This window comes from Dysidea avara, chromosome 2 (genome assembly GCF_963678975.1).
Source record: "Dysidea avara chromosome 2, odDysAvar1.4, whole genome shotgun sequence".
Lineage (NCBI taxonomy): Eukaryota > Metazoa > Porifera > Demospongiae > Dictyoceratida > Dysideidae > Dysidea > Dysidea avara.
The window spans coordinates 42,727,613-42,752,425 of record NC_089273.1 but is presented as its reverse complement, the minus strand read 5'-3'; the positions used below and the strand labels follow the sequence as shown (position 1 = coordinate 42,752,425).

The 24,813-nt window shown below is 37.9% G+C and overlaps 1 protein-coding gene across 4 annotated transcripts in view; it reads right to left on the bottom strand.

The window, feature by feature from the left end:
• Positions 1 to 24,813, bottom strand: part of LOC136247382 (uncharacterized) — a 50,674-nt gene that overhangs the window by 16,035 nt on the left and 9,826 nt on the right. For 3 of the 4 annotated variants that reach the window (XM_066039061.1, XM_066039060.1, XM_066039063.1), the window contains 6 exons: positions 19,520 to 19,649; positions 19,440 to 19,470; positions 19,294 to 19,385; positions 16,881 to 17,039; positions 15,384 to 15,519; positions 5,988 to 6,064 (listed from right to left, as the gene is read on the bottom strand). In XM_066039061.1, coding sequence (XP_065895133.1) covers positions 17,016 to 17,039; positions 19,294 to 19,385; positions 19,440 to 19,470; positions 19,520 to 19,649 — 277 coding nt within the window. In that variant the 3' untranslated portion in view covers positions 5,988 to 6,064; positions 15,384 to 15,519; positions 16,881 to 17,015. Of the gene's footprint in view, positions 1 to 3,196; positions 3,655 to 5,987; positions 6,065 to 15,383; positions 15,520 to 16,880; positions 17,040 to 19,293; positions 19,386 to 19,439; positions 19,471 to 19,519; positions 19,650 to 24,813 lie in introns of all 4 variants that reach the window. The other variant, XM_066039062.1, reaches the window with a different exon arrangement.

The following is a 24,813-nucleotide window of genomic DNA, read 5'->3' as shown; positions in this document are numbered from 1 at the left end:
ACATTAGACCTATAAAATAGTAAGCTTATTAGCAGTTTTATTACTTTAAATTTCCAACAATGATGTATCACATAAATAGTGAAATACTGCATCATCAGAACATGATCAAGGGCAGCCATGAAATGGATTATTTTGTATCCATTGAGCAATGTAGGAGTTTGTAGTGAATCAGAGCATGTATCAGAAGGATTAGGAGGCACTTCTTCACAGCCACAGTACCTCACCATGGAAGAAAAACCAATTCGCCAACAAGAAACTGCAGTATTTCATGAGGGAGAAGCAGTAGTGCTTTGCCAGAAATCAGCCACACTGTTTCATGAAGAGGTAAGTGCTTCACAGAGGAGGGATAAGGATAACGAAGTAGTATTGCTACACAAGGAAGAAGTTGCGGTACATTCACCAGAAATCCACAAAGGGCAAGAGATATTAGCCTTCAACAAAGAGGAAGAAGTCAGAGTACTTCACGAAGGAGGGACAGGCTAGGTGTCCCCTCAAGCTGGAGGTAGTAATGCTACACAAAGAAGAAGTTGCACTGATTCACTGGAAATCAGCCAGTGTTTCGTAAAGAGAAACAGGCCAAGGTACTTCACGAAAGAAAGGCAGGGGTACACCTCAAGTGGGATATAGTGTTGTTACACAAAGAAGAAGTTACAGTGATTCACCAGAAATCATCACAGTACTTCACAAAGGGAATAGGCATACTCCTCAAACACGAGGCTGTGGTGTTACATGAAGTAGTTGTAGTAAGTGTTGCAGGAGAAACTAAACTGAGACTGGAAAGAATCAAAAAGCTCAAAGCATGCTTCAAAGTTATTCCCATTCATAGGTTCTTTGCTGAGCAAACTACGGAATCTATGGATGCAAATGCTGTGATGGATTCCCTTAGTCTATATTTCTACCTGTAGAATTTTTTTGATGAGCTGCTATTGTAAATTAACAAGTACGTATGCTGAGCAAAGTTAAGCCACTAACACTTGGTCACCAACAACTAAAGAGGAATTGCTGGGTCTTACTGAAAAGGTTATTTTGATGGGCTTGGTAAGGCTTCCAAGTTACAAAGAATATTGGTGAAACAACCCAATTTTATGTCATTTGTGGTTCCGTATGATAATGTCAAGGGATCATTTTATTGAAATCAAAAATAAAATCTGCATCTAGTGAATAACTCAGTTGCTTCTTTATCTACTGATAAGCTTTGGAAAGTACAGTACGACCAGTCCATTTACATCAAAATATATACATCAAAATTATAAATGTATCTACTAGCAGAGTCAGTACAGACCCACACCTTTATGCCCCTTTGATAGGCTTTTTAGGCATATAATGAGCCAGTTTTGGTTCCAATCATGCTCTCATCAATAGAGATTTATGGCTGTGGGTCACATATCTTCTTGGTTCTTTCCTGAAGTAGATTAACCGTAATGGGTTAACTTACATTCATTGTTTTATGGCAAGTTTTGGCCCCATACTTTTGATGTAAGCCCTTAGGTAATCACAAATATAATGACACAAATTGTGTAGCTGTATGGAAAGAGCAACACTTTCTGTGGCCATGTTTACAAGCCAATTTATTGACATATAAGTTTTCATTATTAACAATCTCGTGCAGGTTTAAGGGTTAAAGCAAAATACTAGTCAGCATGGCAGTGCAGAAAACTTGAGACTCAGTTGAACTTCAGAATTACAAACCAGAGATGCTAAAATTATATTCTTACATTGATAGAGATAAATATATGCCATCACAAACGTTTCCAAAACTTTATGATCTTTTCCAAAAAATAATGACAAATGAATAACGTTTAGTTGAATCTAGTACATAGTATTGTGGACAGTATTTTTATAGGCGCACGTGTTATAAATAATTGTGGTTTTGAGTTTTGTAAATAAATCCACATATTATGTGATCTGGCTGCAGTGTAAATGTGTCACTGTAAGTGTGTGCACATGTGTGTAGCATATATGTGCAACATGCTACATTTATGTAGCTACAATTTATATTACCGTAGTCAGGAAAATATTTGCTATAATATTTTTGTGGGTGCACAGGCCCACGAAAACACATTGCACGAAAATAATTTAGCTATGAAAAAACACTGCAGTCACAGTACAAACATGACGTGATCATTTGCAAGGTTAATGGCCCATTTTTGCTGGTTGGTTGCGAGGTCAAGTTATTATTGGCTTGAATTGAAGCGTAATGTCGGACTGAGAAAGTAATGTCTATTTTAAAATACTTCAAACTCCGTCGTCGAGATCAGCTGGACCTCCCAGATCCACGTGGATCACTTTCTACTTTACTAACTCCTAGTGCTATAGCTTCTGCAAACAGCAAAATAGAAGCCTTGTTGAAAACAACAAGTGGCAGTTCCTGCTCCACTGGAAAGCATGGAGCATATAACAAGTAGCTACTGATTGTACCATACTTTACTACAATTTGTACAGGTACTCAGACAGTCACAGAATGTGCTGGGATCGGAAGTTATGCTTACCAGTATGGTGTTGCTGCAGCAGCCGTAAGACACTACTCAAGGGTGTTGAAACTTCATGTTACAGATACAATTGCCTGTTCAATACGTGACACATATTGAGAGGACATGAAACTCCGCCAGCAGTGTGGTATTACTAACCTATAAGGACTCTGCCAGAAAATGCACGTGGAAGGTCACTACTTTTGGGAAAAGACCTGGATAAAAAAATTACAGTTGTACGTCAAGAAAGTGAGGGAAAAGCCACAACAGCTAAGAGCAAATACAGTGTGACAGATTTTTCTGAAATCAACGAGTCATTTCTTTGATCAGTGGTTGAAACAGTTACAATGGAGGAAATCCCACCAGAGTTGATTTTAAATTGGGATCAAACAGAAATCATTGTTGTCCTGTCTTCACCTTGGACGATGCATGTGCAAGGTACAACAAGAGTACAGCTTACCGGTTTGAAAGATAAGCAGCAGATCACAGCCGTTTTATGGATCTATTCAGGGAGATTTTCTCCTTATTCAATTAATTTATACAGGTACAACGAACGTTGTCTTCCTCACTACAAGTTCCCAGTGGATTGGCACATCACATCATACTAAAACTCACTATTCAACAGAAACTACCATGATACAACACATTGAAAGAATTATTTTACCATATGTGAATGCTAACAGGGAAAATAATTTTGTACAGGAAAAAATCATGTGTAATGAACTTACAGTTCATCCTTGAGTTTCCTCTCAGCTTTCCGTATCTCATCATTGCTTAATCATATACAGAAAACAGTTTTCAACTTTTGTATTTCTTTTGAGGGTGCTCTAAAATTAAGTAGGCATGGAATTTCCATACACACCTTGTAGTAGGTCTGATGAATAACACCTTCTACCAAGTATTGTGCAACTTATGCATCCGCCTCATTGCAAAAAAATAGCAAACAAATCCTTGAAATCTTTCTTGGCAGCTGTCCAATGATGAAGCCATCTTTTTTCACTGCCACCAAATATCTGTCATGCTCATTGAGTGGTGCTCTTGTACACTCTAGCGTCTCTCCCATTATTACATCCCATATTGTCTGATATATGTGGTAACCATGCACACAACACCTGCACTCAAAATCCTCCATTCTTGCTGCCTCCATGATGCCTTGCCTTGTGTAGGAAACTTCAAATGTCTATAACTGTAATTATCAAAGCAGATTACTAATGAACGCTTTGACATTTGCATTTGAAAGGTAGCAAGATCTTTAAATTCCAACTGGTGAATTTATACTACTAAAAAGTGTTTAGTTTGAATGTACATATGTATTCAGGAATACGAACACACTGACTCTAAGCACTACTTTTTAGACTACAACAAAAGATAAAATACAGTAGCGGATAAAAAAGTTCCTGTTCCGCTGCTGTTTCATTTTCGTTACGTGGAGCAGAATCCTAAGAAAATGCTTTTAAAACGGAATAAAAACGCTAGCACTAGTTCAATCGTTTTCAAAACGTTTACGAAATACACAACCAATTGTATTGCACAGGCCATTATAAGTTTGTTTGAAACAATGAATAATAATATACATTACTGGTAGCAACAAAATCATTGCTACAATGTCTATAGGAGTCTGGGGTGACAGCTAGTCAGCAGTTTGGCATTCACACCAGCTTCAAGCAAGCTCATAAAACACATAGCAGAGTACCAGTACAGCGATATTGCTCACAAATGGTAAGTACAATTATTAAAGAATCAGTTTCTAGCTATTGATCACAGGTTTGCTGAAGGGTTCTGCCCACACTGGTTGGCAGCGGTTCAAAACAACCAGTGCCCCTAAACTCCAACCAGTACCCTCTTAACTCTAACCAATACCCTCTTAAATCTGATCAGAATCCTCTTAAATCTGACCAGTACACTGATGCATGTGCACTATGTTCTAATACAACACACAACATATCGGTTTATGTTAACTTTAGGCCTAAAAAATTTGCACACTTACAAACACTAGCATTCAGGTCTTCGATAGGTGAATTCACCAATTTCAGTTTGACAAGCTACTGCCAGGACATGTGCAGTAATGTGAGTACTTTTAAACATTCACGAAAAATCTTACTTGTTTCAACAAGGTAGGCTCTTTTATTGGCAAACGATGAAAGCTAGTATGCTAGTACCCTTAGGAGCACAGCACTGGTTGTTGTTGCAGCCTTTGGCAATACAGTAGAGTACCAATCTGCTCGAAATGTTAATGTACTAATCAATCCAGTGCAATCCAAAGGGAAATTCTTTGCATTTGGGTCCAGTGATGTCATGCCACAAATACCATGGTGACCGAAAGGGGTGTGCATCACCCAACTTTCACGTTTAATAACTTACGTATGAAAAAGAAATTTTCTGCGGTTTTAAGCATTACATATGGATTACAGATTATATTATAAACAAATTTATCATAATAGCGTTGTATTTTAATTTCCTCTTCAGTTCCCCTTTAAAACTACTTTAGCATACACACACACACACACACACACACACACACACACACACACACACACACACACACACACACACACACACACACACACACACACACACACACACACACTCACTCACTCACTCACTCACTCACTCACTCACTCACTCACACCACACACGCACGTACACACACTACAAATCATGCAATGTTATAATCATACTGCAATACCATCACAAAGAACTGTGCCATTTTTAAAACCGTTAAAACCACTCAATACCAAGACTTACAGCATAGTTTTAAAGGGCTATAACTTTTAGTTTGCAGTTTTTAAGGTCACGGTAACTATCATATGTTTCCAATTACTTTAGCATATAAATTATGTTAGTTTCTTGTAGGGCTGCACCAATTCCACTTTTTACCGATACTTCAAATACCAAGTACTCAGCTGGGAAGTATCTGCAAGTACAAGTACCGATACCAAGTACCTTAAAGTAGCTACTTCATAGTGCACAAATTTATTATATAGTGCATTTCATGGTATTCTTGTACACATTTTCAGTATGGTTCATGTTTATAATGAAGTAGCCAATCAGATTCACAAAGAAGGAAGTCACTGAAATGCAAACCAGTGGATATTCCAGTATTCTTCTGGAGAAGTGTAGATAATAATATCATAATGGTGTTTACAAAAAAAATACTGAAACTCACTTTTATCTGATTGCTCTATTAGAGTTATTAACTGTTCTATTAGAGTATATCGATCTCTTTCTCAGTAAAGTGCTTTCACACGTAGGTTTCAGCATAGATCAGTAATTTTGCTGGTAGCTATTAGTATTATACTTGATGCTTTTAGGCATCCACTGTGCTAGTAAAATAAGCAAGTACAAACGAATGTTATTTTATTCTCGCACGTGATAAAGAATCGGTATTTGCAAAATATATAATGGCCGATTCCGATACTTCATGAAAACAGCAGTATCGGCCCGATACCGATACCGATACTAGAATCGGTGCAGCCCTAGTTTCTTGCAACAACACTAAATACGTATGTACGTACATACCTTTATTCTGTTCCCTCCTACAGTAACTGTAGTTGTTGTATATCACTATGAACCTGACTCAGTATCATCCATCACAACTATGAGTGAATAAACAGTAAGGTAGAGCCCGTGTACAGTTTACTACAAAAGTTAACTACAAAACTACGCAGTCAATATAACTTAATAATATGTAGCTTGTCTTTGTAACGGAAAAGAACTTTCACCATTTTAAAATGAAGTTACTGTTAGCCAGACATTAGTTGAAAACCTACTCATCAACATGAAAGTCACTTGCAGTGTAATACAAAAACTCTTGCAGGCTCCTCTAAAATAATTCAATTTTTTTTGTGAGTCTGAGTATAGCAGGCACCATAAAAACATTTTAATAGCTATACTAGGGGTGGGCAATACAAGTAATAAAATATCAATACCAATACCAGAATATCCGATACTTTGGTATCGTGTACTTTTTATGAAGAATCAGAAATTTTGATACTTTTTTCGATACTTTGTGATCACGTGATATTTTACTTACATTGTGCATGTGTTACGAATGCAAACACTATAAAATGGAATGTTTCAGCCATTACAGGTTTTTGCAATTGAATTCGTCCCGTTTGCAGTAGAGTTCGTCGTCTTTGCAGTAGAATTCGTCCTGTTTGCAATTAAATTTGTTGGTTTTGCAATTGATTTTGTCCCTTTTGCAATTGATTTAATCGTTTTTGCATTAGAATTTGTCCCATTTGCACAAGAATTCGTCCGTAAAAAGATTGGCAGCTACTGTAAACACGAAAACAAGATGTAGCAGCTGCTCCATGATCTTGTTGAAGTACAACTGTTGTAAACAACTCTTTATAAGGCGATAATTCTTCAGCTACAGCTTCTTCCAGAGGAGGATGGACATGGCACACGTGAGCACATATATTTGTATTGAAAGTATAACCAAGCCTTCAGCAAAGCTTTAACAGGTACCATTCAAAAGTGCACCTCGAGTTTAGTGTTTTAGGGCAATCTATCCCATTCAATCCCACTACTCCAAGCCTGTAAATTACTGTTGAAATCTTAAGGGATCACGTGTGTTGCAAGTTTCGTCAGTTATCTATGGATAAATCAATGGATAGAACTATAAGGACACTTTACGTGCTTGTGGTTGAGCCGAATAAACATTGAAGAAAGTAATATGGATGCTGAAATTGCCTCCAAGTAAACTGAAAAAAGAAGCGGACGCCTCCAGCCTGGCCTCACGGAGAATTGATTAGAGAGCGGGAAACTTGAGCACTAGTGTTTCAATAAGAATTCTGTTGTACATCACAAAAAACCAGGTGTGTCTGTTGCTAATACCTTCTTAACAATACCCTCAATTGGATTCAGAATTTTCTGACAAATAGAACTCAACAAGTGATTATAAATGGATATAGCAGTAGCCCTAGTAATGTGATATCTGGAGTCCCTCAGGGGACGGTCTTAGGGCCATAATTATTCCTCTGCTATATCAACGATCTACCCGGTAATGTTAAATCATCTGTTAGGCTTTATGCTGATGACGTGTTGCTCTATCGAGCAATACATTCTGCTGCAGATCATGACATTTTACAACAAGACCTGCATTCACTAACACAATGGACAAAAACATGGCAAATGACGTTTAATTTATCCAAATGTGAGCTACTGCGCATTACAAACAAACAAAACCCCTCAAGGTATTGTTAACATATGGATGGTGAGGAGGTGAGATCAGTGCCTAATGCAAAGTATTTGGGAGTTATTCTGGATGAGCATTTAACATTTAATGAACATATTAAGAAAATTGTTAATAAAGCAAACCAAGTTAGGGGTTTTTTACAAAGAAACATTAGTTCTTGCCCAGCTAGGGTGAAAGAAGCCTGCTATATATCTATGGTGAGACCAGTTGTTGAATATTCTAGTGTTGTGTGGTCACCTTTTACAAATAAAAACATAAACTTAGTTGAGTCGGTGCAGCGTAGAGCCGCAAGATTTGTGACTGGTGATTATGGTTTTATGTCTAGTGTCACAAGGATGTTAAACTCACTTGGATGGACATCTTTGGAGTGTAGGCGAGAAATCTCACGGGTTATCATGCTTTTTAAAATATTACATAATGAAACATCCATTTCCAGTTACCACCTTCCTATGCCAATAACCACATGTACAAGAGGGCACTCTTACAGATTCAGACAGGTATCAGCCCACTTAAACATTTATTTGCACTCTTTTTTCCCTGCCACTATCAAAATATGGAACAGCCTCCCAGCTACTGCAATTGAAGCAACCAATGTAGATGACTTTCAGAAAAGGATTGTAGACTATTTTTGTATTAATCCAGCTATATAGTCTAAAATGTTGTACATTTTATTTTCTTGCATGTATCTGTGCTTTATACTCCCTAATGGAGGTCTGCACAGTATTAATAATAAATAAAAAATAAATAAATAAATAAATTTATCACTTAATCTTTGTCTTGGCATTGGAAATATGCAATTAACAGTAATAATTTTTAGTAGCGCTTATATCATGTCCAACCTCCTCTGGGCTTCTTCAGCAACATTCGCAACTGTGCTTCGCCATTAGCAATGGGTGTGGTCACTCACAAACAAGCTAATTAACTTTAATGGCTTCGCGTAAAACCAGCTCCAGTTACCTTGTAGTGTCTCAAGTAGTATTCTCCATGGCAAAGATGATTCACTTTGTCATGAGCGGCTGGTTTCTTGCAGTCAATGTAGCTATGACAAATTTTTGTGCAAACATGACAAATTCTAATGCAAAAGAGACTAAATCAATTGCAAAGGTGACAAATTCAATTGCAAAAACCTGTATTGTACTATAATACAAGCTTTAGTCAACCCACCAGTCATCACTGAGAATGTGTGGTTCACTGTTAAATTGGCTACTAAGCACAAAAATCATAAGTACTCAGTATCGGCATTGATACTCATCAATATCATGACAAAAGTACTTGGAATAGTATTGAAGCTTCTGGTATCGCCCACCCCTAAGCTGTACAGGTCAAGATTGCTACTGTCATTTGCAGCACTCCCTTTCTAAAAAATTACGTATACATATACGGAATGCATATGCTACGTCTCAACAATACTAATTATTTTAGTAATGCTACTGCTCTTTATAGGAGTCCTAGGAGAAACTGATTGTGGGATTGAGATTTATACACATACATAAGCACAACATGCAACTACTAATGTACACATAGACTTTACATGATAGTAACTATTGCAAAGGGAGGGATTTTTTTTAGGGGGGGGCAGGAGGCAATGGGGGCATTTTGCTCCCCCCCCCCCCCCCCCCCCCCGAACCATGCTTCAACTGGTTCAAAGATAAAATTAATTTAAATTTTATGGTAAGTAAATTTTAGGTGACTTAAGTTCTGCCCCCCCTCAAATTTTGAAAAGCTCGAATTGCCCTTCCTGAATTTATTTTCTACAAAAATCCCTGCAAAGGCAATTTTAACCTTTAACTCATTTACCGCTGTAGCCACCATATGGCGGCATGGCCTTACAGATCACACAGGAAACAAAATCTAACATCACTACAAACTGTTCAATGCCTTTAATAGTGAGATGCACTAGTGCTAAAACAGGCACACACACATAGGCTTCCCGTTTCTGGGAAAAACCAGATCCTTCCCAGACTAGTTGGGATTGTTATGTAGCGTTTGTTACTAAAATAGACGAGTTAAATTGCTCTTGTTAAATTGGCTAGAATTTGGAAACGCGGAAATGCGACTCGCTGTTGTTCATCGCTGCATAACAAGTAAGCCGCAGTAGATACAGTGTTCATTTAACTTTCTCTAAGTAGCCCAGTCAACAGACTTTAGTCAAAGTGTCGTTGTAGGCTATAAGAATTAAGGGCTGAGGGTGGACATTCAGGCACACCACGAGTGCCCGTGTTACAACTATTATGTAACACTTCTAGTGCAGACTGATAGCCTGTCGGGTGATTAACCATCTATTCTAATACAAGTGAAACCACTGGATTCATTTATATACATGCCTCAAAGATTCCATTGTGGCTAGGCAGCAGGTAACATTGCACCTACGTTTGTTATAATAAACGGAGGAGTCCTAAGGATATCACGGATAAGTTGAGTTTTTGCATATCGTGGGGAATTTACAAGCATTTTAATGCTTTAAAGACTAATTACAACCTATCTAATCCAAAACAGCCAAGCTGTAAAAAAAGAGTGCAGCCCCCAAAAAGGCTATGGTGAAAAAAGATGTGAAATCCAAGGTGGCGGCCAAGAAATGGCTGTGATGGTAGGTTAATGGTAAAAATTTTAATAACAACAATTCAGGTGAATTTTGGTGCCGCTTGGGTCTTGGCACAAAATTCACCTGAATTGTTGTTATTAAATTTTTTACCATTAACCTACCATCACAGCCATTTCTTGGCCGCCACCTTGGATTTCACATCTTTTTTCACCATAGCCTTTTTGAGGGCCACACTCTTTTTACAGCTTGGCTGTTTTGGATTAGATTTCACTTCTTTTTGTATTTGTATACCCCGTATGGCCAGCTTTGGGGCTTTTTAAACTTATCTTTTTTTTTCTTTTCCACAGGAAAGAAGAAAAGATGAAGTAGATGAATACTTTAAATATTTCTGATTTTATCAATAAATGTACAAATTATATTTTATAGTTATAACATGCTTACGAGGGATATGACTAAAATATACGCATGATTCACGAAAGCGCGCAGCGCTCGAGTGAGAGTGCGTATATTTAGTCATATCCCGAGTAATCGTGTTATAACTGTTATATTCTACACCCCAGTAGATGAAAACGATTATAGATAGTAAGTTATAGTGAAACAGCACTTCCTGGAGATGGAAATCAATAGAAATTCTTGATGGATCAGACGTTTTACACTTTTAACGGTGCCACGCCCACATAGTTGCGATTAGTGAGTTATCCACGAAGGAGACAAGAGTTCATCAAAACTTGTTGCAGCTCCTGAGGTGAATAATTGTTGGTTGATTTACGCGCTTGTTATTAGAGACTTGTTTACCGTTTAGATAAGGATTTCGCGGAATGTGTGAAGTTACACCATATATAGTAAGCGTAGCCACAAAGCGTGGTATATCAGTTATATACCACAGCACGGCCATTTTGATCTCAACCACAGGTGTGGTATATTATATAGTTATACAATGGCCACGAGTGCTCTGCCTGATATAAACGCACGAGCCTGAGGGCCGTTAAGCCCGAAGGCAAGTGCGTTTATACAGGCAGAGCACGAGTGCACGTTGTATAACTGTTATGTACCACTCACCTAATAGGTGGGGAGAGTCTCACAAGACAGCTGTAACACTTATAAAGGCCAGGTTTCTAACATCGATTGTGGGTAACCAAGCCTGACGTTGCGATGACGTTCCCCCTGCAGTACTGCAGCCACCTGAGATATTGAAAGCTAGTACGCTATGGGTTATATCAATAACCTGCATTCGCTGTTCGACTCTCATCATGTAGTGCTCAGCATGCCAGCGTGATCACTCAATCGCCATATAGACTAAGCGCCAGTCTAATCGCCATAGTGATTCTCTCGAGCGAAAAAAAGCAGCTAAATAGATGGTTTAAGTAAACAAAACCTAAGTACTAAACGATACTAGTCTAATTCTTACTATTCACACTGGCTAAACTCGAATCTGGTGGCATGACAAAACTGGTTACCACAATCGAACGTAAAGGTTAGCATTATTTAGAATATATTTGTTTTATTGAGTCATTGTCGAAGTGGACTACAGTTTAATCTGGGCTAAGATGGCACCAGACTAGTAAGGTGTACAAGTACGTTTATATATATGTAGGCTAGAGTTGTGGCCACCCGTGTTGGCTTTTTCGATCGCCATTGGCTACTTGTAAACATTATACGTATTGGTGACGTTATGGCACACAATCGACCTTTACATGTCAGGCTATAAAAGAATTCAAGTGATCTGTTAAGTGTCCTTCCACCTATTAGGTGAGGTGTCGTAGTGGTCTTCGCCACCGGCACTTGTGCTATGCTGCACAAAACCGCAGCCAGTGCAATATCTGTATATTGCACTGCGGTCGGTGCATTATAACTTATAATGCACTCGTTGTGGTCTACAAAACCGCAACCAGTGCGTTATAAGTTATAATGCACTCGCTGCAGTCTGCAGCAGTGCAATATACAAATTATGGCACTGGCGGTGCCTTTGAACTGCCCACGCAGAGTGGTACATATATATATATATATATAATACATATATTTATTACAGAACTCAACATGGTGCATGGTTTCTTTGCAACTGAACACTCTACAAGGTGAGTCCTTCTAGCTGATCTCTCTACAGGGTGAACTGTTTGTAACTGAACTATCTACAAGGTAACTTCTCTAGCTGATGTCTCTACAGGGTCACTAGTTAGTAGCTGAGCTCTCTACAAGGTGACTTCTTCTAGCTGATCTTTCTACAGGGTAATTTGTTTGTAGCTGAACTCTCTACAGGTGATTTGTTTGCAGCTGAACTCTCTACATGATGGCTTTTTTGTAGCTGAACTCTGAACAGGGTAATTTCTTCTAGCTGATCCCCCTACAGGGCGATTTGTTTGTAGCTGAACTCTCTACATGGTGGTTTCTTTGTAGTTGAACTCTCTACAAGGTAACTTCTTCTAGCTGATATCTCTACAGGGTGAATTGTTTGTAGCTAATCTCTATACAGGTTACCTATTTCCAGCTGATATCTTGAATTCTCTTCAGGGTGACTGCTCTATTAGGGTGACTGCTCTATTAGAGTATCTCAATCTCGCACTTGCTACACCAAATTGGATTTCGTGTTATAACTCTGTGGCTTTAAGTCTGATTCTTCTACACCATTGAAGATCCTTTCTAAGATGATTACTCCATCTGTACAGCGAATTTCAAAGCATTACCCCAAGCAATTTTTCTGGTGGGCGTGGAAAGTAGTCGTTTTTCTATTAGTTAACATCGATTGCATAGTTGTTACACACTGTTGGTTTTTTCGTTGTATCTTCCTGGTTTTTAGCTCGATTTCTTTCAAACCACAAAAGGTTTGAGGTTCAATAGTTAATCTATTCACCCACCGATTTTCAGCTTCTTCCCGTAAGCGGTTTACCCTGTAGGCGTGACAACATATTGGTGTTATTTTTCGTGAATAATCACTAATAATTCTTTGCCTGTTTATCATATTCCAGCCAAATTTGGTACAGAGATGCGCCTTTATACCCCCCTTCTGTGTGCCAAATTTCAAGGCAATCGGATATTGTGTTCACATTTTATAGCGGTTTTTGTAAGTGTGCAAAAAGAGGAAGAAAAATAAGATAAAGAAAAAAAAAACTAAGAAACTAAGACAATTTAAGTCGCATATCTTGGGAACGCTTGAAGCGATTTCGCTCAAATTTGGAATGTGGAGTACTGAAGTTGGAGGAAATGTCCACAGCAAAAAATCGTCTTGTTTCATCAAGGCAGCACAGAGCTACGGAGGTGCGAAAATTGTGTTTTCGTTCTTCCTGTCAATATACTCACAGGTGTTGCGTGCCGGCTTCTTGGGTCATACGACACACTACCGTGTGTCTTGATACTAAAGAGCTAAAGAGGTAAACTTCGTTATAGCATGGTGAACCCGTGTTATCTGTAATGTGGATATGGTCCCTATTCGAAAATGTGCCAAAATACTTGTGTATGCACAATAAGACTAGTTCTCATCTTCAACTAATGTTTCCCAACAGTGTAAACAAAGCAAATAGTATTGTTGGCTGATTTTAGCTGGCAGCCATGTCAGATCAACCATAAAGTTGGTCTGACATTTGTCTAATTATTACTAATAAATTATAATCACTTCTATAGAATGGCAAGGATACCGACATGTCTCCATCTGAGTACTCCTCGTTGCCAAACTGCAACTCAAGATAACAGCCACGTGAGCATTAATTTATTCCCATAATCGATTTCTGTTTGAGCTTTTATAAACAAACCGGGCGCTACTGCTACCTCGTGAGTTAGAGGCTATTATAAAATTAACGCCTGGACCACAGGGTAATACTAGATACGTATACCCAAAAATTCCTTTGATCTGCCCACACAAAGTATTACATAGTGGTATATTATACATTAGCATCCACCCCAATTCTCTATTTAAACATACTTACATGTACACATAATTTCTATACATAATTTCATACATGCTTACACCACACCAAGAGTTCATTTTTAATATTATGAACCCTTGCTTACACTACACATCAAGTTTCAAGTTCCCTTCAGTCTCTGTAGGAAACCTTGCCAAAAATTAACTATATTTCAGCATACAGTACTGTAAAATAGTGTTACAGAACCTAACAAACTTCTGTACCTAACTTATAGTACCACTAGAAATGATTGATTGTGGGAATTAGTTTATTTCACAGTTGCTTGTACAAATTCACAATGTATTGTGTATCACAATATGAACATACACTAAACTGCATAGTTTATTGGGAAAGCACTACAAACTGTGAGTAGGTGGAGCCTGTTAATACAGGCAGTAAGATTATTGGTCCCATAACTACGTTCGATGTTGAAAATATCCCAGATCCACATGCAGTACTGATTTGAGCATCTGAAACGAGTAGCACTCAGTTTACTGATAGTCTTACACAAACTATAACCTGTTTATCCACTTCAGCTCTGGTTTTTACTTATCACACAAGTCAGCTGCCAAAACATTAAGAAGAGTTGTGAAACTGTTTAAACACCAAACCTCATTTTAATTTATGGCTGCAAAATGAATAAACAAGAAGCTGGGGAGTAACTGACCATATGCAACAACTTGTGCTGAAAGTGCTAAAACATTCTCAATACAGTACTGTATGGGCCGATACAGTACTGTATGGGCCGATACAGTACTGTATGGGCCGATACAGTAAGAGTTATGAAAAGAACACTAAATTTATTTCACAAAAAGAAATGTGCAACCTGGTACAACTTGTCAAACTAACTCAGCTGTTTGTTCTACAACAAGTTGTATGGACACTCACTGACTTCCCAATGGCTGAAGAAAACTGTAATACGTAGCAGTTTGACAACTGGAGATAAACACTAAAAATCTTACATGCAATTTAAAAACAAAAAAATTTATTTCCACATGTAAAATTGTGTAGTTGTCTATGACTTGAATACAACAGAATTCAATAGAAATTGTGACCCGGCCTGTGAAAAGGGGTCTTATAACCTTTTCAATTGCCAACCTGTAACTTCACTTGTGAATATGGTCACCTTATACCCCTAACATAGCACTATGGCTTGGTGTAATATGAAGGTGATAGGTTGAAAACATGAGGAATTGTGATTAGTCAAACTTGACAATTTGGAAAGGCTATAAGACCCCTTTACGCAGACTGGGTCACAATTAATGATACTAACTCACTCTGAAATCTTTTGCTTTAACTTCAAGTGTCTCCTTTAGCTTCAAGTGTCTCCTGACACAAAGAGATGAACCATTCATCAACTACATACAATTACAATGCTCCGCCTGTTCTCCTTGATATCAACTTGCATGTTTCCTGTAATTACAACAATAATAATACATGAATAAAAGCTAGACCATGTGTTATAAGTGTGTAAGTTCGATTAGGGATCACAGAAATAAAACAAGGGAGGTCACCCACACTATACTAGTGGACATTGGTGACCAGATCTGCAAAAACCCAACACAATGGTACATTTTTACAAATTGAATATTTATAATCTACTTAGCCAAGTGTACTGTATGCTCTGGCCAAGTTTCAGCCTCGTATGCCAACAACTTTTGGAGTTACAGCCCTACAAAGTAGCAACAACAGAAAAATCGATTTGTACTGAAAAGTATCATTTGGGAAAATAAATTACAGGTGTTTACAAAAATGGCTGTAACTTACAAACACAATACAGTACAGAGTTGCAACTTGGACGATTATGTTTGCCATGAATAGGGGAGTCCATTACTGGGTAAGATTTCCCTTCAATCACCTTTCTTCATTACATAAAGAGACTAAATCTGTGAAAAAAGATCGATCACGTACAATCGCTTAGACGTGACGTTAAAAAAAAACAAAAAAAACCATAACTCACGTATCCTTTAGTCTACTGCAACGAAACAAAGATTTTTGAACTTCTCTTGAGTAGACAAATATGATGATATCCAGGTGTTTATCTTCTTCACAAAGAAAAAGCGTTTAAAGATTTTACAATTTTTTTCAATTATGCAAATATTTTACCCATTGCAATCAATAGCCTATATACTGAAAATTTACCATAATGTCAGGTTTTTGCAGATCTTGTCACATTTAATCCCTACTTCAGTCTATAGCCATGGTATTAAATCTCCACTATTACGTACTTACATCTGCAGGTTTTCCTTTTTTATTCTTAATGGAACTTAATATTCCATTTTTTTCTTTGTACTTGTCTGCAGTCATGACTGGTGAACCCACAAACCACATCAAAAGAAGAGACATATCATAAAATTAATTTTACATCTGAATGTGTAACCCAACAATCAACTGCTGAAAAGTGAAGAGGACATTACACTTTGTTTTCAACTGAATTTCGCAGCATTACAAATAAAAGACTGTACGAGAAGTCCGTCTACAATTAAACCAGAATACTGATGATTTCCATTGTAAACATGACAGTCAGTACATGGAAACTACAGGCAACACCATAACAAGCTGCCACAAATTGACACCTTGCATTGTCAGCAAAAAAAAAGAAAAAGAAAGGGATACAAAGGAGGACAAAAGTAAGCACATGGATTGTGGTATGCTTAAAGGGATCTATCAGTCTGAAGCACATGTAACAGTGACAAAATCAACACATAGCCTTAACCATTATCAGGTTATGCTGGTTTGAAGAGTCAATACAATATTTAAACACAAATACTCACTTGCAGTTTAACGGTAAAGTGTAGCTCTGAAGAAAAGGAGGTTCCATAGTGTTTTAAATTCCTCCACGATATCAACCTATCCCAAAATCCTGTCTTGACGATATCTCTCACTTTACACAACTCTACTCTAGCCTCTCACTTCTCTTCTGACAATATGTCCTATAAAAAAATACGACATAATATGCTTGACTTCCCAAACAGCACTAAGGAATACATAGCTACTATAATGCAATGCTACAATATCATCTCTATGCATGTAAGTAGGTACAAAAGTGAAGTACACTATCCACACAATAACATACTCCACTGTTATCAACACTTGATGCTCTAGTATGTACGTATATGTTGAGATAAGCCCTCACAAACATTTAATAACTCAAGGATGGAATTACACAAGTTCTTGAAATCTGGCTGATTTGTAGTACTGTTGGATCTGTTCATCAAATTTTTTTCTAATAAAAGTGTATAGTCTTGTTACAGCCTTTTTTGAATATTTGATGGATCCAAACCAGACATGTCTGTTTACTGTCACCATAAATCATCAGGTTGGCTGAATTGCTCACATTTGTAGCATATTACCACTACTATAATATTGCCTCCAGATATCATACACTACGATAGCAGTGTATAGTAGGGACCACAAAGGAGTAGGTGTCGCCCACAAAATAACATCACCCAAAAACAGCCTCAATTTTCCCAGACGACGATGAGGTAGTATTGGTTAGGTAAAACTAAGCCCAAAACTGATTTCAGATTGACCCGAAACGCTTTCAACAAGTTGCTACGGAATTTAAAAATTTTTTATTCAACAGAATTTTCTACTGACTGACTGACTGACTGCCTGATTCCTTCAGACAAACGTAACTCAACAATGGCTAACGTTACAGGCTTGATTTTTTCACTGTTCAACGTCGCTTTGGCCCAACAGGTGCCTTTTGGCATACCGCAGTACATACAATGCATTCTTAATGGACTTACCAGTGTCCTCCTTTGTGACCCATTCATCTTTGCTGACAGCAAAAAGTGTCAATTTGGCGTTAGCCCGTGATGGCTTCCCTTCGTAACGGAAACAAGAACGGAAATCGTCCGTGTTTGTCATAGTGGCTATTTTGATAGTAGAGGTGCTTTTCAAACAGTTCTTGATTCGTACTGCTGTGTAACAGGTTGAACATAGCCGACAATGAAGCGTAATGGATACTTCACTTTTCAGATGATAATTGATATAACCGGGGCACGCGTGGCACCATCTCTTTCGGTATGCATGGATTGCAGAGGTGCTTTTCGAACAGTTCTTGAAATGCTGCGTAACAGGTTGAACAAAGCTGACAACAAAGCGTAATGGATACTTCACTTTTCAGATGAATGTATTTTTACAAGCACACAGAAAAATTTGGAATTTTCAACTAGAGTAGGGACCATAGCACATCGATAAAAAGTACTGAAACAAGTTGCAGTAGTCCGTGATATTAAATCACAGTAAAACAATAAGAAGTGTTATATCCCTACTGTGCATTTCCATTATGGTATCTTGAGCACAGTAGGGATATAACACTTTTTATTGTTTTACTGTGATTTATATCGTGGACTACTGCAACTTGTTTCAGTACTTTTTATCAATGTGCTATGGTCCCTACTCTAGTTGAAAATTCCTGTGCACTTGCTTTTATTTTGTATACACCTTGTTCATCATAAATTTGATGGTTAATAATAATAATAATAAATTATTGCACAATTAAGCGGGCATTAGTATTTTTTGTTGTGTATCAGCCAGTAATAGGCAATTTTTTTGGTAGAATAATAGCATGCTGACTGGACAGGTATATAAAAGGTACAAGAAAACACATGGAACAGTACAAGATAACATAGAAACAACACACTTAGCAACTGGTGCACTTGTAAGCACATGTGTAGTTTTACTCATTTATGGCAATATTTTCCTGAGCAAAAATCAGGGATTCGAATAAAGCTGTTAACATTTTGTATAAATATACTTTTAGCTTGGTTTCTTGTGTAAGAGATAATGTTTCTAGTGCTGGTGTATTTTAATTAAAAACATTATTACCACGGTGTCTTGTTTTAGACAATATTGTAGCTGTATTTCAGCAACTAAGCACATTATTCACAGATCCTCCTGTCCGTTCCTCACAAGTGATGTTCTTCATACATTATTTAAGTAAGTTCTCATGGTTCTTCATTGGTCAGATTTTTGGTTCATAGTGTTTGCTAAGTGCTTTGGTGAAAATTCATGCTTCCATAACAACATTTAAGTTCAAATGCAATTAATAAAAGTTAAGAATACATATATAATTATTTAGCAACAATGGATTAAAAAAATTAAAACTCTTAATCATGAACAATGATTTGTGGGTTTGGGGTATCCAAATATCTTAATGGTATAGGGGTGATTGCTTACTTGTAATTCATTGATTCCAATTTCAGATACATTCTCATCGTCAAACTTGTAGAACTTGTTTTCGTTATAAGGATATTGACAGCAAGCTGTGTCTACAAGGAAATGGAGGTCTGTAACTTATCTATTGTTGTTGGCCAATGTCTTACAGTGGCCTCTATGTGATGTCTCAGTGTGGTTCTAGAAAGAGAATGAGTTGATATTGATATCATTACAAGTGTGTACTTACAGTGATAGCATAGAGGTGATATTCATTTGGACTGTCATCCCCTACCACATAACGAGACATGTTCAATCCCTTTATTGGATAATGAACATATTCAGAAATCTTATATCTTCGCTGATGACGGTAGTCGAACCTTATTCAACAAAGTAGTACATGATCAATGCACGAATCTTAAAGGCCCACTGAAATGGTAAAATATACTTGGCTGTTATCAACCTTTGCTACTAGTGGGATAAATTGGTGCATGTTATTTAGTCAGATTTTGTTTTGTGTGATAGATATAACACAGTATAGTGTATTATGGTATATAAATCATATTATGTCATAACACACGAAATAAAGAAACTTTAGTATTAAAGCGATAGAAGCATATATTGCACAGTTAGATCTGATTTAGTTCCATGTCATAATATCTGCTATGACAACTTAAAGCATGGAAGAACTTGTACAGAAATCAGTTATAAGGCTGGGTACAAGCCAGTAAGTGAATTTACGCCAGTCTTGCGGTGAAGAATGCTCGAGTACTCCTATTAATGGGACTGTAAATCAACAGTACAGTGGTAGAAAAACGTCTGAGTTTATTTCTTAATATGTTTTGAATATACTGAAGGTTCCAATTCAGCTGATGGAAGTAGAGAAGTGCAAGTTTAAACAACTGCGATGGCACCAATAAGCAACGGTAAGTGAACTTTACTGACATTGAGATCTAATCAAAAACCCTCAAGCTGTAAAAAGAGGCGCAGCCTTACAAAGGTCATAGTGACAAAATCTGTGAAATCCAATGTGGCAGCCAAGAAATGGCTGTGATGGCATGTTAATATAAATGGTGAAAAATATGTGAAATCCAAGATGATGGCCACAAAATAGCCATGATGGTAGGTTAATGGTAAACATTTTAGCAACGACAATTCAGGTGAATTTGGTGCCAAGAACATGTGGCAAAAAAATCACCTGAATTGTTATTAAAATTTTTACTATTAACCAACCATCACAGCCATTTCTTGGCTTCCCCCTTGGTTTTCACATCGTTTTTTACAATGCCCTTTTAAGGGGCAGCACTGTATTTTTACAGCTTAGCTATTTTTTTTTTGATTAGATAATAATATCATTATATTGCTCTGTGGTCAGGACAATACATGAAATATAGCCTTGAGGTTTCCTTTAATCTGGGGTGTCAAAGTGGTATCAAGACACACGGTAGTGTGTCGTGCGGCCCAAGAAGCCGGCGCGTAACACCCGTGAGTATATTGACAGGAAGAAAGAAAACGCAATTTTCGCACCTCCGTAGCTCTGTGCTTCCTTGATGAAACAAGACGATTTTTGCTGTGGACATGCCCCCCAACTGCAGCACTCTACATTCCAAATTTGAGCGAAATCGCTTCGCGCGTTCCCGAGATATGCGACTTCAAAAATTGGCTGAGTTTCTTCGTTTTTTTTTTCTTCTTCTTCTTCTTCTTCTTATTTTTCTTTTTCTTGTCGCACACTTACAAAAACTGCTATAAAACTCGAACGCGTTATCCGATTGCCTTGAAATTTGGCACACAGAAGGGGGGTATAAAGGCGCATCTCGGTACCAACTTTGGCTGGAATACCATAAACAGGAAAAGAGTTATGAGCGATTATGCACGAAAAATAACACCAATATGTTGTCACGCCTACAGGGTAAACCGCGTATGGGAAGAAGCTGAAAATCGGTGGGTGAATAGGTTAACTATTGAACCTCAAACCTTTTGTGGTTTGAAAGAAATCGAGCTAAAAACCAGGAAGATACAGCGAAAAAATCAACAGTGTGTAACAATTACGCAATCGAGATTAGCTAATTTTTAATATTTTTATTTTATTATTATTATTATTATTATGCTTGCCACGCCTACCAGGTAAACCGCTTGGGGTAATGCTTTCAAAATCGCTGTACAGATGGAGTTATCATCTTAGAAAGGTTCTTCAATGATGTAGAAGAATCAGACTTAAAGCCACGGAGTTATAACACGAAATCCAACTTGGTGTAGCAAGTGCGAGATCGAGATACTCTAATAGAGCAGTCATCCTAATAGAGCAGTCACCCTGAACAGAATTCAAGAGATCAGTTAGAAATAAGTAACCTGTATAGAGATCAGCTACAAACAAACCACCCTGTAGAGAGTTCAGCTACAAACAATTCACCCTGTTAAAACATCAGTTAGAAGAAGATTTCTTGTAGAGAGTTCAGATACAAACAAATCACCCTGTTGAAAGATCAGCTAGAAGATGTCACCTTGTAGATACTTCAGTTACAAAGAAACCACCATGTAGAGAATTCAGCTACAAACTAGTGACCCTGTAGATACATCAGCTAGAAGAAGTTACCTTGTAGAGAGTTCAGCTACAAAGAAACCATTCTGTAAACAGCTCAGCTGCAAACAAATCACCTATACAGAATTCAGCTACAAACAAATCACCCTGTAGAGAGATCAGCTAGAAGGAGTTACCTTGTAGATAGTTCAGCTACAAACAAATCATCCTGTAGAGAGATCAGCTAGAAGAAGTTACCTTGTAGATAGTTCAGCTACAAACAAATCACCCTGTAGAGAGATAAGTAAGAAGAAGTTACCTTGTATATCGTTCTGCTACAAACAATTCACCCTGTAAAGAGATCAGCTAGAAGAAGTTACCTTGTAGAGAGTTCAGCTACAAAGAAACCATCATGTAGAGAATTCAGCCGCAAACAAATCATGTATAGAGAGTTCAGCTACAAACAAATCTCCCTGTAGAGAGATCAGCTAGAAGAAGTTTCCTTGTAGAGAGTTCTGCTACAAACAAATCACCCTGTAGAAAGATCAGCTAGAAGAAATCACCTCGTAGAGAGTTCAGCTTCAAAGAAACAATCATGTGAGAGTTCAGGTACAAACAAATTGTCCTGTAGAGAGATCAGCTAGAAGAAGTTACCTTGTAGAGAGTTCAGCTACAAAGAAACCATCATGTAGATAGTTCAGGTACAAACAAATCACCCTGTAGAAAGATCAGCTATAGAAGAAATCACCTTGTAGAGAGTTCAGCTACAAAGAAACTATCGTGTAGAGAGTTTAACTACAAACAAATCACCCTGTAGAAAGATCAGCTATAGAAGAAATCACCTTGTAGAGAGTTCAGCTACAAAGAAACTATCGTGTAGAGAGTTTAACTACAAACAAATCACCCGGTAGAAAGATCAGCTATAGAAGAAATCACCTTGTAGAGAGTTCAGCTACAAAGAAACCATCATGTAGAGAGTTCAGCTACAAACACATCGGCCTGTAGAGAGATCAGCTAGAAGAAATTACCTTGTAGAGAGTTCAGCTACAAAGAAACAATCATGTAGAGAGTTCAGCTGCAAACAAATCACCTGTAGAGAGTTCAGCTAGAAACAAGTCACCCTGTAGAGAGATCAGCTAGAAACAAGTCACCTTGTAGAGAGTTCAGCTAGAAGAAGTAACATTGTAGAGCTACAAAGAAGCTACCATGTAGAGTTCAGCTGCAAACAAATCACCCTGTAGAGAACTCAGCTACAAACAAATCGCCCTGTAGAAAGATTAGCTAGAAGAAGTTACCTTATAGGGAGTTCAGCTATGAACAGATCACCCTGTAGAGAGTTCAGCTACAAACAAATCACCCTGTAGAGAGTTAAGTTACAAAGAAACCACCATGTAGAGAGTTCAGCTGCAAAAAAAATCAATCACTCTGTAGAGAGTTCAGCTAGAAGAAGTCACCTTGTAGAGAGTTAAGCTGCAAATAAATCACCCTGTAGAGAATTCAGCTACAAACAAATCACCCTGTAGAAAGATCAGCTAGAAGAAGTTACCTTGTAGAGAGTTCAGCTACAAAGAAACCACCATGTAGAGAGTTCAGCTGCAAACAAATCACCTGTAGAGAGTTCAGCTAGAAACAAGTCACCCTGTAGAGAGATCAGCTAAAAACAAGTCACCCTGTAGAGAGTTCAGCTAGAAGAAGTCACATTGTAGAGAGTTCAGCTACAAAGAAACTACCACGTAGAGAATCCAGCTGCAAACAAATCATCCTGTAGAGAGTTCAGCTAGAAGAAGTCACATTGTAGAGAGTTCAGCTACAAAGAAACTACCACGTAGAGAATCCAGCTGCAAACAAATCATCCTGTAGAGAGTTCAGCTAGAAGAAGTCACCTTTTAGAGAGTTCAGCTACAAAGCAACCACCATGTAAAGAGTTCAGCTGCAAAAAACTCAATTACCTTGTAGAAAGATCGGCTAGAAGAAGTTACCTTGTAGAGAGTTCAGCTACAAAGAAACCACCATGTAGAGAGTTCAGCTGCAAACAAATCACCTGTAGAGAGTTCAGCTAGAAACAAGTCACCCTGTAGAGAGTTCAGCTAGAAGAAGTCACATTGTAGAGAGTTCAGCTACAATGAAACTCCCATGTAGAGAGTTCAGCTGCAAACAAATCACCCTGTAGAGAACTCAGCTACAAACAAATATGCAGTGAAAAAGATCAGCTAGAAGAAGTTACCTTGTAGAGAGTTCAGCTACAACGAAACCACCATGTAGAGAGTTCAGCTACAAACAAATCACCTGTAGAGAGTTCAGCTAGAAACAAGTCACCCTGTAGAGAGATCAGCTAGAAACAAGTCACCTTGTAGAGAGTTCAGCTAGAAGAAGTCACATTGTAGAGAGTTCAGCTACAAAGAAACCACCATTTAGAGAGTTCAGCTGCAAACAAATCACCCAGTAGAAAGTTCAGCTATGAACAGATCACCCTGTTGAGAGTTCAGTTAGAAACAAGGAATCCTGTAGAGAGATCACCTAGAAGTATCGCCTTGTAGAGTTCAGCTACAAACAAATCACCTGTAGAGAGTTCAGCTACAAACAAATCACCCTGTAGAGAGATCAGCTAGAAGAAGTTACCTTGTAGGGATTTCAGCTACAAACAAATCACCCTGTAGAGAGTTCAGCTACAAAGAAACTATTCTGTAAAGAGCTCAGCTGCAAACAAATCACTTGTACAGAATTCAGCTACAAACAAATCGCCCTGTAGAGAGATCAGCTAGAAGAAATTACCTTGTAGATAGTTCAGCTACAAACAAATCACCCTGTAGAAAGATCAGTTAGAAGAAGTTACCTTGGAGAAAGTTCAGCTACAAAGAAACCATTTTGTAAAGAGCTCAGCTGCAAACAAATCACCTGTACAGAATTCAACTACGAACAAATCACCCTGTAGAGATCAGCTATAAGAAGTTACCTTGTAGATAGTTCAGCTACAAACAAACCTCCCTGTAGAGAGATCAGCTAGAAGAAATTACCTTGTAGAGAGT